Raw genomic sequence first — 15,428 nt, 5'->3', positions numbered from 1 at the left:
CCAGTAATTTCTCCCCACAAAAACAAAGGGTGAAATGGACAACTGAACTTTGGACAAAGGTAGAATTTTGGATCATCTTAAAAATATGGAAAGCAGCACTACAGAAAATGCCAACCAAGAATGGATTGTGATAACCAAGCTTACAGCTAAACAAGATATAGATAAGGGTTTAACTACCAGCCAGGATATAGTGAAGGGTGGGAAAACGTGATTTTAGTAATGTGGTCTAAAACTCATTTCAGGGTCCATTGATACCACATAACAAAGAAAAATAACCGACTCAGGTGCTAAGGCACTTCAGACCAAGATTTTAATCTTCATTATTAATGAAGTAACTTTCAACTCATTAAGCAGATTCATGAAAAAATTAAATTCAGAATTTTGTTCTTAATACTCACTTGTTCTCAGAATCAGCTACCTGCTGCTCATCTCCCTCAGGTACTTCTTCACTAACAGCAGATTGATCAAGTTCACTACAATTGGAGAAGGTAACAGAAAAGTTTAGTCAAGTAATCTTTACAATAAAACTACATGCAAAGCCAAATAATTAGGTAGTTAGGTTTTCATACTAACCCAAGTTCATCCTTCACAGTTCCCCAGTTATGTGATCCACTGCCACCCCGTTTGTCCTCTGGTTTCAGGCTACTGGAAGAGAAACTATTCTCTCTATATATCTGCTGTATATACATAATCACTCATTTTTTAAAAAAAAATACTTGCATTGCATTTCTAAATACAGGGATTCACTAGGTAAGGAACGTCCTGAATTGCACAAATCTAATAATGTAGGGAAATATGCGTAAAGTTAGTCTTTTTCAAGCTACTAGTATTGTTTATGGCATTCATTAAAGTCTGGGTACAGCATATATATTCCATTAATTTAATTATGGATAATGTTAACAGTGATTAGTCAATAAAATGAAATAATTATTACAAGTCTATGCAGAGTCAAATGTAGGTAACTACAGAAAAATAAATATTAACTTATGGATAATTTGCAAGAACAGAAATCACACATACTGGGGACTGCCTGTATTGGCACCCATTATAATATCACTTAATTTACAGCACGTTAGCAAGTTAGTTACACTTCATATTACTTTAAGTTAACATTTTCAACAGTATTTGTTAGTTCAATATAATAAAGTTTAGAGTGTTAAGAATCTTACAAAGTCAATATTAACTTACGATCGGTCACTTCCACTGTGTCTGTCAAATTCACGTTTTCCACGCGAGTCAAAACCATCACTCCTTCCCAAACCACGACCTCGTCCACGCCCTCTTCCTCCTCCACGTCCACGCAGTGGTCTGTCACGATCTAGGGGCCGACTAGGTTGTGAGAAAATTAGACATTATACCATGATGTACTATCCCATGCTAATAAGTACACTATGTTGATGCTCACCATTAATATCTACATACATGCAACAGATAATTGATGTTAACATCTGAATGAGTTGCTTCCACAAAAGTGCTATTGATTTCCAAAATATACTGTTGATTAAACATTATCTCTAAAGATCTGAATATTGAAGAGTTAATATAGTTGCAATGTCAGTGTGTCATATTAAAGTTTTAATTGGAATATCCTGCCATCCATTAAACAGTCTGTAATTGGAGCCATCTTTGAAATGAAGACTTCGCACTGGGAGAAATATGAAAAAAATACATCAAATGACTATGCATACTCAAGACAGTTGCATGCCTGACAAGTTGTACACATGCAAACACTTTTCAACTCCTATACTCAATGCCCTGACTGTTCAAGACAAGCATGCCTTCTTTACCCTCTGTCTATCCGTGTCTCCACTTTGAATCTGTACATCTAGGTCTCACTGTATCTTCCGGATTCTTGCCATTTATTGCGAAATCCCTACTCTAGGTTTATCTTATCAAAGAGCAAAAATTGCACTTCCATCTTCGGCCTATTTCCCAGCTGACTGGGATGGAGACATTGTAATTTTAAATAACCCTCTTCACTATACCAATAATTTTGGAGCCATCTGCAAACTAACTATGCCTCAAATCACTATTATAGAATACAAACAGCAAACCCAACATCTATCTGAATTTTAAATAGAAAAAATACTTTATAATTACTTAACTTTGTCTGCCAATAACCTATTTTCTCCTCTTCAACTCTGCTACTGCCAATTTTAATCTGGCATAGGCTTAAAGAGCTAGGAAGCTTGAGGGAAACTGCACTGCCCTCATACAATACAAATTTACAATAAAAAGGTGCAATTCTCAGATACAAATGGCAACATATATACAGTACAGGCAGTCCCCAAGTTACAAACAAGATCCGTTCTTAAGTCAGATTTGTACGCAAGTCGGAACAGGTACATTTCAAGATGTAGGTCCTTTCAGGCATAAGCCAGTCTCATCTACATTAAATATTTGGTCTGGCAAATAATCTCCCTCAACAGGAAAGATGTCAATAAAATTGAGAGTACAGAGGAGGTTTACTAAAATGTTGCCTGGGTTTCATCTCCTCAAGTTACAGAGAAAGGTTGAACAAGTTAGGTCTTTATTCTTCGGAGCGTAGAAGGCTGAGGGGGGACTTGATAGAGGTGTTTAAAATTATGAGGGGTATAGACAGAGTTGACGTGGATAGGCTTTTTCCATTGAGAGTGGGGGAGATTCAAACAAGAGGACATGAGTTGAGAGTTAAAGGGCAAAGTTTAGGGGTAACATGAGGGGGAACTTCTTTACTCAGAGAGTGGTAGCTGTGTGGAACGAGCTTCCAGCAGAAGTGGTTGAGGCAGGTTCGATTTTGTCATTTAAAGTTAAACTGGATAGATATATGGACAGGAAAGAAATGGAGGGTTATGGGCTGAGTGCAGGTCGGTGGGACTAGGTGACAGTAAGAGTTCGGCATGGACTAGAAGGGTCGAGATGGCCTGTTACCGAGCTGTAATTGTTATATGGAATGAAATGGGTATTCAAGGATATAAAAGACATTTAGGATCAAAGTGAGAACTTTTCCTTAGAAAGTCCTGACGAAGGGTCTCGGCCTGAAACGTCGACTGTACCTCTTCCTAGAGATGCTGCCTGGCCTGCTGCATTCACCAGCAACTTTGATGTGTGTTACTTTTCCATAGATGCAGATTTCTCTACCAAAAGTGGGTGGAGTAAAGTTGTTTAATATATTAACACTAAAGGCAACAAAAGTGCATGGGATGAGAGTTGGAATATTGCAGTAAGCCAAAGAGCAACCATGATCATATTCATGAGTGGAGCGGGATGGAGAGCAAAATGTCCATCATTGCATTCCGTTATGCCAAATGGATAAACCCAAAGTTTATCTGTCAACTGGGAATCCATGGAACTCTGGTCTACAAACAGCAGTGTTCACCAGCACAAGCTTGCCTCATGTATCAGCACTACCACCACTATTCTAGCTCAATAAACGCAATAGGTATGCCAGGGGTTACATCAGGCATACCCAAAGATAAGGCACCTAACTGGCGATGCTGTACAGTATCAAAAAGGTATTCAGATCATTTAAATGCCCTAATTCTTTAGTTGAATTGTAGTGGGAAATTAAAAGGTAGTGAATGCAAGAACCACCTCATCTTCAGCCAAAACCCAGAATATAAACCAAACCACTTCATCTGGAAATACCACGGGGATGATCCATCTCCATTTGCTATCGAGATAATCAACAAAAAGCCAATCACAAGCTAATCTGACTATCAACAACTTTAAATAACCAAGAGCACTGGATCTAGCTGCACCACTAGCCAAGCTGTTCCTTCCAATAGTTACAACACAAGAACCTACTTGTCAACATGGAAAGATGCTTACAGGTCCTGATCACAACATCTATTTATTTAGTGCCCCATCAGCTTAGTCTCAATTACAAGTCCAAGAAGGTGTTGCCAACAGCACTCACCAACATACCTCCTAGCCTTTGTCAATATAAGAGTGTACAGTCTCAAGGAATAAAACTGGATATCAAAGAGCATCAATAGGAAAACAAGAGCAGTTAGGAGTTATGCCTCCACTAAGGAAGGTAGCTGCTATTAGAGATCAAACATTCTAGTTCAAAAGCATTTCCTCAGACCAACCAGCAAAACTATTCAGAAACCCAAGTGCTCCCTAAGCAATGTAAACATTTCCATCGTGCAATTCTCCGAGTACAATTTGTGTTCCCAAGTTCCTGCCAAAGATCATAATTCCATTAATTCTGACCAAATCACCAACTCCATTTGCACAAATGCAGCTCCAAACTTGCAGGGAACCTCCGCCATGCTTCACTATTGGCTGCATGGAGCAATCTTCTCCAGCTCTTCTATGGACAAACTGTATCCTGTTCGAGCCAAAACATTCAAATGTTGACTTATCAGTGAAAAGCACTTGCTACCATTTTTCAGCACCGCAATTCTTGCATTTTTGTGCATAGGTGAGTCTCTTGGCTTTGTTTCAACTTCGGAGGAATAGCTTTTCAACAACTCATGGAAGTGCACTTCTGACAAGTTTCCTCCAGACTACAGAGGAGTGTTCTTGGGTTGCAATGGCTTCTGAGTTCAAAGCTGATAGCAGTGCTGGATTTCTCAAATTAGAAGGGACATCAGTTTGATGTATTGCTCGTTGCCACTCTCAGGTTCTGTGGCCAATTATTGCATTTCTGGTCCTTAACCCTTCCTGTTTTTTTTGCTTCAGAAGAGCTTCAACAGCACCTCTTGAAATTCCAGTCTGCTGCAAAATTTCTGCTTGGGAGAGACCTTGCAGGTGCAGGATTACCACCTTGTGCCTTGTTGCTATACTCACACTTTCCATGGTGCACAAATTAATGATTTGAAGGTTAAACAGTCATGCCTGCCACACCTTCACCTTTTAATTTGGTTGTTCTTCACCCGGTTTGATTTCTTCTACATTGTTTCTGTTTGAGTTACTCAATTTAGTTCATTCAACTCATTATTTCATGTTTAATTATGCACTGGCCTCCAAACCTACAAAATAATCAGGTTTTTTTGGAAAAGTGGCCCATGTTACTTTCTGTAATGAAATACAAAAAAAATTCTCCATAATCTTGATTTTTTTGGAAAATGAATGTTTGGAAATCTGAACTTTGCTCTTTTCTACTGACACACTAATGCAGAAAACAATAAAGACATCTCAGGGCACCATTTGATTTTAGCATTCTAAAGCTTACATATGCTTCTTTTTCATTTTCAAAGCTAGATTCTGTTCAAATTAATGACCAGTGAAAATAACCCTATTCATACCCTCAATAAAATAACTTTTGTCCCAACTTGCATAAAAATTACAATACCGCAGACATTATATGGGACTAGGCAGATTAATGTTTCGGCACAGACTAGATGGGTCAAAGGGCCTGTTTCTGTGCTGTAGCGTTCTGTGATTATAATAGTATAAGATGAATGTCAGAACTACCAAGTATCAATCTGAAACTACAAGAAATGCTTTCTGAATCTTAACATTTTAAAAATCATTGTAATGGAAAGCAACTCCTTATTAACCCATCAAACAGGTAGTAAAACATGTTTACTAAATAAATCTTCCAATAGAATGAGCAAACAAAATTTTTAAACAAGGAAGACTACAATTCAACTCCTTTAATCAGTTGAAATTCTGATCAAACTAATTATGTTTTATGAAAATTTTATTTTCTTTGTAACATTGTAAATAAATAGCACATTGTCACGTTAAGCTTCTAGTCAACAACCAAGGTTCCAAGAATGACAGATTATTAGAATTTTACTGAATTTTAAATTATTAGAATTTTACTGAATTTTAAATCAACTATGGTGTTCCATGCAATGCCATTACTATGCAATAGAAGGGACAGATTGCACAACCAAATGAGCTACAAGGCCATACATAAAGAATACTATTTAAGACCAACTTTAAATTAGCAGTAATGTAATACATGACATACACTGCAGTACAGCTAAATGCAATTTTACTGCCTCTTGCAGCGATCTTTGAGTTGGGTTCATCAAGGACAGGAGGTTGGGAAAGTATTGTTTTTGGAACAGCATATAAGATATGGTCAGAATTTCAAGTCTATATAACACACTACAGGACAGCCACAGGCCCTTCAGTCCATGCCGAATGTTTCTGGTCAACTGATCTCCTTCCAACCAAACACCACTGTCCTCAGCCCACCATTTTCACCAAAGTCCTTCTTTTCTATCAGTTGGGGATATGCCCTCATGATTGCAAAACTTCAGTCCTACTCTAATCCATTTCTGCAGGTAGAATGAGTGAACAAGTAACACCCACACAAAATAATCAACTGTAACATAGAACAGTAGTCACTTCAATTAGAGCTCAATAGATTCCTAATTTATGCATATCCTTCTATCAGTGTATCCTGTCTTTTCTCCCCAATGCACAATTTAGCAGACATGAGCTCAAGAGAAAGCTACATGTCTGATACAAATTCCAACCCTTTCTCAGTGGTTTTTCATGAATTTCTTACAGAATTTATTAGTGTTTGGATTCTTATGGAGAAAAACCTGAAGGTTAAAACTAATCTTCAGTAAACCACTTGTCCATTAAGTTTTTCTAAACATTACTTCTCAGATGTGGAATTGCTAATGACTAAAAAAAAATGCACCACAAACCTGTGAAACCTGTGTACCTGGTAAGATGCCACAACAAAAAAAAACTCACTTCAAAGAATAATGACTAGACAAAATGGACATTCATTCTAAAAGCAACTTCAAATCTACAACTAATATGAAACCACTGGAATATGCAAAATAGACAGAATTGCAGTTTTACAATTTCACATATACATACACAAAATGCTGCAGAAACTGAGGTCAGGTAAGCAACATCTATGGAAATGAATCAACAGTCGACATTTTGGGCAGGAGCCTTTCATTGGGACTGAAAATGGGAAAAATGGCAGAACAAGGTGGGGGGGAGAAGGGGGACAAGCTAGGTGACAGGTGAAGACAGATGGGTGGAATGAAGTAAGAAGCTGGGAGGTGATAGGTGGAAGGAAGAGGAGGGACAGAAGGTGAAAGATGGGAGAGGAGATAAGAGGCTGAGTGGGGAATTAAAGAGGAGGGAAGGAGAAGGGAAAGGCCAAGGACCAACATGTCAGAAGGGGATGGGGACAGGAAATAAAATGGTTGGCCGAGAAATCTCGCTTCTTGTGGATGCAGCCTAAGTGTTGAACAAAGTGGTCCCCTAATCTATGATATCCTATTTACAATTTCGGACATCCTACTTAGCTGAAATGCAGATTCTAAATTCATTGAAGAATAGTGTTAAGAAAACATGCATTCCCTCAGCTATGCCCAGACGGAATTTGAAACTATTCAAACATCAGTGCAACACTGCTTACTCATATGTTAAGACAACTTCAAGTCACTGGTCTACATTCTGGAAAAACTAACTCAGCATGTTTGAATATTTGATGTCATTCAGACTTTAATTATCTATAGCTCCCCAATATTTAAGAGCAACAAACTCACCACCTAACAAACCTCACTTTTTTAGGCGGAGCTTAGAACAATGGCACCTAACGGCAACTCCTTTGCTTGCATCGCAGAAACAGCTCTATTTTCTCTCTTTGATATCTCTTTCCTTTTTAAGGTTCTTTTGAAGACCCTGACCTGGGGATACACGCTGACTTTGGTTCTTTGTGGAAATGGGACCCACTTTCAGGGCCTCACGACCAGCCACTTTCTGACAAGCCAAGATGCATCCTGGAAGACTAGCACGCCTTCAAGGTGCCGGATTTTTGTGGTTTTGGAGGTGGCCAGATTCAAGGCCGGTGCAGCCACTGCCTGAGCGTCTTGGGAGATGGAAGATCATAAGCAGCAAGTTGGCTGTGTGCCAAAGAGACACGAGTTCTTTGGGCACAGAGCTCGGAAGAAGTGACGCAACAGACTTTTAACACAAATCAGCAAGTTGTTTTGTTATGTCTCCCCTCTCGCTGTGAAACAGAGACACCTCTTTTTCCCTTATTAGAAAAGGAGCACCTGTGGTATGTCGAATACCGGATCTTTGGGGGTACTGCAAATCTGTCTCTATTGATTCTTTGCTGCATGCCTTGAGAGCTCAGTGGGGGGGACGATGCCTTTTTGCTGGTGGTGGTGGGGGGGTCGGGGACTTGATTTGCTGCTGCTTATGTGTGAGGGTGGGGTTTCTGGGGGGGGAATCTTTGGGGTTCTAACATTTAACTGTCATTCATTCTTTGGGGCACTCTTTTCATGGATGTTTGCGGAGAAGAATTTCAGGATGTATATTGTATACATTTTTCTAACATTAAATGTAACATGAAACTATTTTATATTAATCACACTTGTACAATAATTCAGGTATTGTAAGCTACTTGCCCAAACTAAGAACAATTATCCAATTTATTCTTACCCGCTGGTCTACCCAGAAACTCGACCGATCTTTCTCAGATTGCACTGGCCTCACCAAGAATTGAGATTAAATGGATGATATTAGTATTTCAAATCAATTTCAAAAGGCAGGAGGAGAAGATGGTGGCACACTGTGCGTGCGCAGCTCTCCAGTGAAAATGATATCGATCTGTTAAATAGGGGCCGTGGACAATTCTGATTTGATGGAGAATGGACGTGAAAGCACAGAGGAACATCTGGAGAAATTTCTGAAACGCCCGTTCGCTGCTGTTGTTACTGTTTAATCGTGAATCTTTCGGAGGGTAGGCCTCAAAATCCCCGGACTTGCCTGCTTTTGGCAACCGAGGTCGTCGAATTGTTCGGACAGAGATGGTGCTCAGTACTCGGTGTCAGAGAGCTGACCAGAGCTCGAAGTTTTCAGATGACTCAGGGTCGGATTGTGGACGGCATGGCAGGGAGAGTTTTTCTTCCTTCTGCCTGCCTGCGTGAGATGTGGGACATTAAAGAAACTTTGAACTTTACTGTGTTTGCGAACTTCTTCATCAAGTTATGGTATTGTTACAATGTTTGTAACTATATGTTATAATTATGTGGTTCTGTCAGTTTTTTCAGTCTTGGTCTGTCCTGTGTTTTGTGATATCACACCGGAGGAATTAATGTATCATTTCTTAATGCATGCAGTACTAAATGACAATAAAAGACTACCTGTCTTCATAATCATAATTGTAAGCCTGGACTCATTTAGCTGCTTTCTGATGAATGCAACTGAAGTTCACTGCAGAGTTTCTGTAAAGAAACCTCTAAACTGAACTATGCTATACATATTACAAAATCATAGATAATTGAGGGAACAATACATAATTTTGCTGGTAGTTCCATTGCACTGAGAAACAAATCCACTCTAAAATTCTGCACTAGCTGTAGGATTTATTCATTTAAACCCAACAGAAACCACTGACAGCTTCTAGGTGGCTCCATTGATAAACCAAAGGAAAAAAGCAGTACAAAAATACAATAAAAATAAGTAGCAAAACTACAAAAGAATGCAATGCCAGCAAAAAGAAAATCATGGCTCTCCTGCAGCACAGAAAAACAAATGCAGTGCATTTGGCAAGAACAGCAACTTAACAGTTTGGAATAAATGGCTATTTAAATTCCAGCCAGGATCAAGACTTCATGACAACTTATGAATATATTATCAATAATTCTTGAAAGCAAATAAATTATACACACATGAATCTAGTTAAACATAAGACTGGTTGCTTCCACTTCACAACCCATTACATGAATATCTTTACCTTATGTTGATAAAATTTGCAATTAAAATCCTGAGAACAAATACTATATTTTTAAAAAAAATTAAGACTCACTCAGCAGTTCAAGATTCTTCTAATGGTCATTAACTTGTTAAACACAAGTGCTCATATCAATATTCACCAATCCCTTTTAAAATAAGGATTAATACTGAACAAAGTAACAATTCAGGTATAATTTAAATCTAGCCACTAAGGAAAAGGGGTCAAATTCAGATTTCCAAACAGAACTCCCCTCCTCCAAAATTCCAAAGCTGTACATACTTGCATTTTAAGTCATGCTAATAATGTATTTGCAAATGTGGCAGAATCAGACAGAAGCCCCAACACTTGTAATGGTTTACATTGAATATTCTACATCTTTAAGAGAATACAGAAAATAGCAGAAATCTTCCCAATGTCAACTGAAACCTAATTTTGGCAAGTATTTTTCCCCAATCACTTCATAGTACAAGTGTATAGCTTAAACAACCTTAGCCATACAAAAGCACATTAAGGCAACTTAACAGTGCCCTAATAAAAGGCTCATCCTATAGCAGTAAATATTTCCTCCTAAAAGGCACATTGACCCTTATTGATGGCCAGCTTACACATACTTCTCAGATGAAAATTCGCCTCCATCAGCTTTTTCTTCCACAGGTCTATCAAAACGTCGGTCGCGGGGTTGTGGTCTTCTATCTGGTCTCCTCTCACCAGGTTTTCCTTCACCTTGAGAATGCTGCTGCTCAGGCTTTCTACCAATTCTCCTGACCCCTAAAATACAAGTTTGTAAATAGTAAATCTTACAATACGGAACCTCGAAGCCATTATCAATTCCACTAAATGATACCACATCTAAATCTCAAAACAATGCAATGCAACATTGTCATTCTTTAATAAAGTATAGCACAAGAAATGTTAACTATTTGCCAGAAAAACATTATTTTCAAACATCAGGAAGCTATTAAAGGTTGCAGAGATCTGTCTATGCTGATTCATAAAAGATAAAAGTTAACATACAATTAAAATTAATTAGAAAGGCTGTTCACAAATTAACCTTTATTGCAAGGGACTGCAGTATAAAATACCAATCACAATTAAGAGAAATCTGCAGATGCAGGAAATCCAAGCAACTCACCACAAAATGCTGGAGGAGTCAGAGTAGGGAGGTGGGAAGAGCAGAGGTAGAAATACAAGATGATAGGTGAAACCTGGAAGGAGGGGAGGTTGAAGTAAAGAGCTGGGAAGTTGATTGGTGAGAGAGATACAGGGCTGTAGAAGGTAGAATGTGATAGGAGAGGACAGAAGGCCATGAAGAAAGGGGGGAGGAGCACCAGAGGGAGGGGATGGGCAGATAAGGAGATATGGTGTGAGGGGGAAAATAAGAATGGGGAATGGTTGGGAATGGGAGTCGTTACCATAAGTAGTTCAAGAAACATAATTTGTTGCTCCTCCAACCCAAGTGTGGCCTCATCACGATAGCAGAGAAACACATTCTATTCTGTCTGGGTAACCTCTAACCTGATGTCATGAACATCAATTTCTCCAACTTCTGGTAATCCTCTCCCCACCCCCCGCCCCGCCACCATCCCCATTTCCCTCTCACCTCTACTCCTTACCTGCCTATCACCTCCCTCTGGTGGTCTTCCCCTTTTCTTTCTTCCATGGCTTTCAGTCCTCTCCCATCAGATTACCTTGTGATTTCCCCCCTCCCCCATCTTCTTACTCTGACTAATCTTTTTTTCACTAGTCCTGATGAAGGGTCTCTGCTCAAAGCATTGACTGTACTCTTTTCCATAGATGCTGATCGGCCTGAGTTTCTCCAGCATTTTGTGCGTGTTGCAGGCAAAGATTATGATTTTGGTAAAGCTGTACTTATCAGAAGCACCCATTTTTATTTCTCTAACCAATGAACACACACTTTAGAGGTCACTCTGTTAGGTACATCTGCTCTTTAATGCAATTATCTCATCAATTAATCATGTGGCAGCAACTCAATGTGTAACAGCATGCAGACATGGTCAAGAGGTTCAGTTGTTGTTCAGACCAAACATCAGAACGGGGAAGTAATGTGATCTAAGTGACTTTGATCATGGAATGGTTTCTGGTGCCAGGCAGGGGGGAGTATCTTAGAATCTGCTGATCTCCTGGGATTTTCACACACAACTGTCTCTTAAATTTACAGAGAATGATGTGAAAAGCGAAAAGAAAATTCAGTGAGTGGCAGTTCTGTGGAAGAAAACACTGTTTATTACAGAGGTTAGAGAATGGCCAGGCCAGTTCAAACTGACAGGAAAGTGACAGTAACTCAAGATAACCACGTGTTAAAGAGTTCTTTGAACACACAGTTCAAACCTCAAAGTGGGTGGACTACAGCAGTGGAACATCACAAACACATTCAGTGGCCACTGAATATATACTTGTGCAATATCAATCCACTAGACCAAAGGTTCCCAACATTTTTTTATGCCATGGGCCAATACCATTAAAGGATCTATGGACACAAATTGAGAACCACTGCACTAGACTTTCATGAAAGAAGAGATGATGATAGCCACAAATTCACAAACTCTCAGAATGAGAAGAGATTGCATTGAAACATTTGTGATGTACACACAGGAAACTATTCTCCAGTTGGAGTCTAAAAGTAGGAAGATGCAATTTCAGAATAAATTGTTGGCTATTTATAACTGCAGTGAGTAGACTGATAACCGTTAGAATCTTCTGCTCCAGTGGATTGTTGAATTGGGTGAATATTTTTGGGAATCAATAGATAAGATCAGAAAAAAATTGGAACCACCAAACGGAATCCATCATGACAATTTATCAAATAGGTGTTCCAAGGCGTCATTAAATGGAATAATTTAAAGGGTATCCCTTCAATTTCTTCAAAATTAGTTGTGTTCAATTGCTTCTTAGAACTGTATTCCAGCAGAATTAAAAAAATTAAATCCCCAAATATCTCCACAAACTGATAAATTTGCAATACTTCACGTTCCAAGGACTCCCCAAACCACGTCAACTGCAGTTGCTACAATGTGCAAGTTCAAAGAGCAAACATAGTAACAAAGGCGTGATTTTCACTGCAAAGGAGACACTATGAAGACTGCGTGACTGCTTTGCCAAGCATCTCATTTCCGTGCTCAATGGTACCCCAGATATTTCAGTCACCTTCACTTGTGCTAGCCCAAGTGAATACTCGTGCGTCTTCATTCTGGTTTGCTCTGTTGAAAATCTACATACTACTGAACCTCACAGAAAGGGGGTATTTACTCTTACGAGTTCATTAACAAACAAGTGATCCTCCGATTTTCTACATCAAATTGGGTGAGTTGATAAAATAATACAGTATACTAGACAACAGGGCGACCCGTTGGGGCATCCTTTGAGAGAAGGGTAGTGCAGTCTGATGTGACCAGAATGAACATTAAATTCTCCCGAATGCTATTGGTATTGCTTTGCAAGTTGAAGAAAACCTCAGTTTATTAAAGAATGACTCATAACAAGGCAAATATAGCTCTTCCTCATTTAACGAAGGACACTTTTGATGGCATCATTTCTGGTTGATCTGCCACCCTTGTGGCTCTCGTTGTCATTCTGGGAACGTGCAGTCCTTTCATCCGCCGTCTCTTCATCTCTTTCTGCTGTTTATTCTTTGTCTCTGATCTTGGAGACGTGCATTTTGCTGTTCCTTTGTCTCTTCCTCCCTCCTCCTCCTGTGCCTGTTTTTGTCATTCTGAAGACATGCAGCCCTTTCATCCCTCATCTCTTCTGCTGTTTGTCTCTGATCCTGGAGACGTGCATTTCTCAGCTCCTTTGTCTCTTCGTCTCTCCTCCTTCTATGCCAGTTGTTGTCATTTTGGAGATGTGCATCCCTCTCCTTCCCTCATCTTCTTTGTCCTGACTCTTTGATCCTGGAGTGGTGCAGCCCTGGCCACTTCCCGACGACATTTAGTGTCCCCCTTCTCTTTCCACACGACATAATTAGGCCGACCATTTTTTTTTAACCTAATGCCGGATGGTGATTATTCCGAACGTGGTTGGCGCTCTCCTAAATGGACGTGATATAGTCACCGCTGCCCTTTGACTGCAGCAAAGGGTTTGATGGGTGTCTAAAAGTACGTCATTACAGCAAGATTTAATTATCTCTTATTGGTGGGTCAGTTTGATCTGTCCCAATCCTGTACACGCTGATGGTGATTAGCAGAATGTGACCGTTCGAAAGAGCTGCCCCGCCCTTTTGCTCTAGTTGGTGTCGCTGCTGTGAGCATTGTGAATTGTTTCTAGGGCAGGCCGTGCGCATGCGTCATGGTGTCACGTTGCGGTTTCCATCATGGCTCACAGCGGCTCTCGTGTGAAAACTGGGCTGTTGATTTTGGCAAGTGAGCAATTTTATACGAATATATAACCCTGAACTTTGCCTGCATTCTGTAAGTTAGCGCATTTTAAGTCGATTTAGCCAAAAATAGTGCTGCTGTAATGCACCGTTTGCACTAACTGGACGTCACAAACAAACAGCATGAAAGTTTTAGTATATAGACTGCACCTGAGGAAAGTTAAGTGTAGTAATTAAAAGAGGGTGAAGATTTTTACAGCCTCAATTTTGGTTTTTAATTTTTCGTTAACTGTTGACTGGTTTTGAAATGTTTCTTTTGATTTGATATGATGCATTATGTTTCGTAGATCAGCTAAAAAAAATAATTTACTTCAATCCATTACAAGAAAGAGAAAATGTGCAGATTCTGGAAATCCAAGCAACACACACAAAATGTTGGAGGAACTCAGCAGGCCAGGCAGCATCCTTGGAAAAGAGATCCACAAAATCCACATTTCCAGCCAAGACCCTTCAGTCTCCAGTCCTGATGAAGGGTCTCAGCATGAAACATCAACTGTACTCTTCTCCCTAGATGCCACCAGGCCTGAGTTCTTCCAGCATTTTGTGTGTTGTTTACTTCAATACATTTTAAAATTTGAAAATGAGACAGTAAAATGTGAAAATAGATGTGGAGTCTGAACACTTTATTCAAGATACTGTATTTTGCTCAGTCTGCAAAGTGGATGTGAACAATTATAAATACTCAGCCCTTTGGATTGACCATTTTCAACTGTTTCAGTGATCTTCATTTGATAAAAATCCTGCAACTTATCTTCAATTCTCATCTTCCAGAGCAATTAGGATGAATTATAAGGTGGTCTTTCCAACGATGCCCACAACCCAAATATTTTTTGCACTTTATTCTATTCAGACCTCTTCAGTCTGTGTCTGCATGCAGCAAAACCTTGAACATTTAATCAACAAATCAGATTTGATTAAATGGCAAGCAAACTTTAGCAAGAATCCAACAACCTTCGACATATTCTGAGATAGTTACAAAATTGATCACATGCACTTGTGTCACTATTAACAATAAATCAGTGAATCTACAATAAGCAACTGACTTTTCCCCTTTTAATATACCAAAATCCTGATTCAGAAGGTCCATGCACAATCTTCACTTACCCAATTGAGTAGAGCTCTAAAACCCAAGTACACAATACTCACTCCCTTACACAAAGATATAGACTAGTGGTCGCCAACCAATCGATTGCAATCAACCGGCTGATCTTTGAGACTTTCCCAGTAGATCCCGAAAAAAGAATGAAAAATGTGCACCAGGCAGAAAAGACCGGAAGCAAAGCCCCGCAACCCCGGAAACGACCTCTCCCCACAAACAGCTCTCCACAGCGGGAGCACCACTACATCACCATTATCCTAATCGGCATCAACCTATCTTTA

At 39.5% G+C, this 15,428-nt stretch overlaps 1 protein-coding gene across 3 annotated transcripts in view; it reads right to left on the bottom strand.

The window, feature by feature from the left end:
* LOC140205952 (SERPINE1 mRNA-binding protein 1-like) overlaps positions 1 to 15,428 on the bottom strand; it is a 36,453-nt gene that overhangs the window by 8,138 nt on the left and 12,887 nt on the right. The window contains exons 2-5 of one of the 3 annotated variants that reach the window (XM_072273861.1): positions 10,270 to 10,426; positions 1,189 to 1,329; positions 574 to 657; positions 399 to 473 (exon numbers count right to left, since the gene is read on the bottom strand). In XM_072273861.1, coding sequence (XP_072129962.1) covers positions 399 to 473; positions 574 to 657; positions 1,189 to 1,329; positions 10,270 to 10,426 — 457 coding nt within the window. The remainder of the gene's footprint in view (positions 1 to 398; positions 474 to 573; positions 658 to 1,188; positions 1,330 to 10,269; positions 10,427 to 15,428) is intronic. The other 2 variants (XM_072273863.1, XM_072273864.1) reach the window with 2 other exon arrangements.

This window comes from Mobula birostris, chromosome 12 (assembly GCF_030028105.1).
Source record: "Mobula birostris isolate sMobBir1 chromosome 12, sMobBir1.hap1, whole genome shotgun sequence".
In the NCBI taxonomy this organism is placed as follows: domain Eukaryota; kingdom Metazoa; phylum Chordata; class Chondrichthyes; order Myliobatiformes; family Myliobatidae; genus Mobula; species Mobula birostris.
Note: the sequence above shows the minus strand (reverse complement) of the source record. Positions and strands in the feature narration are given on the sequence as shown.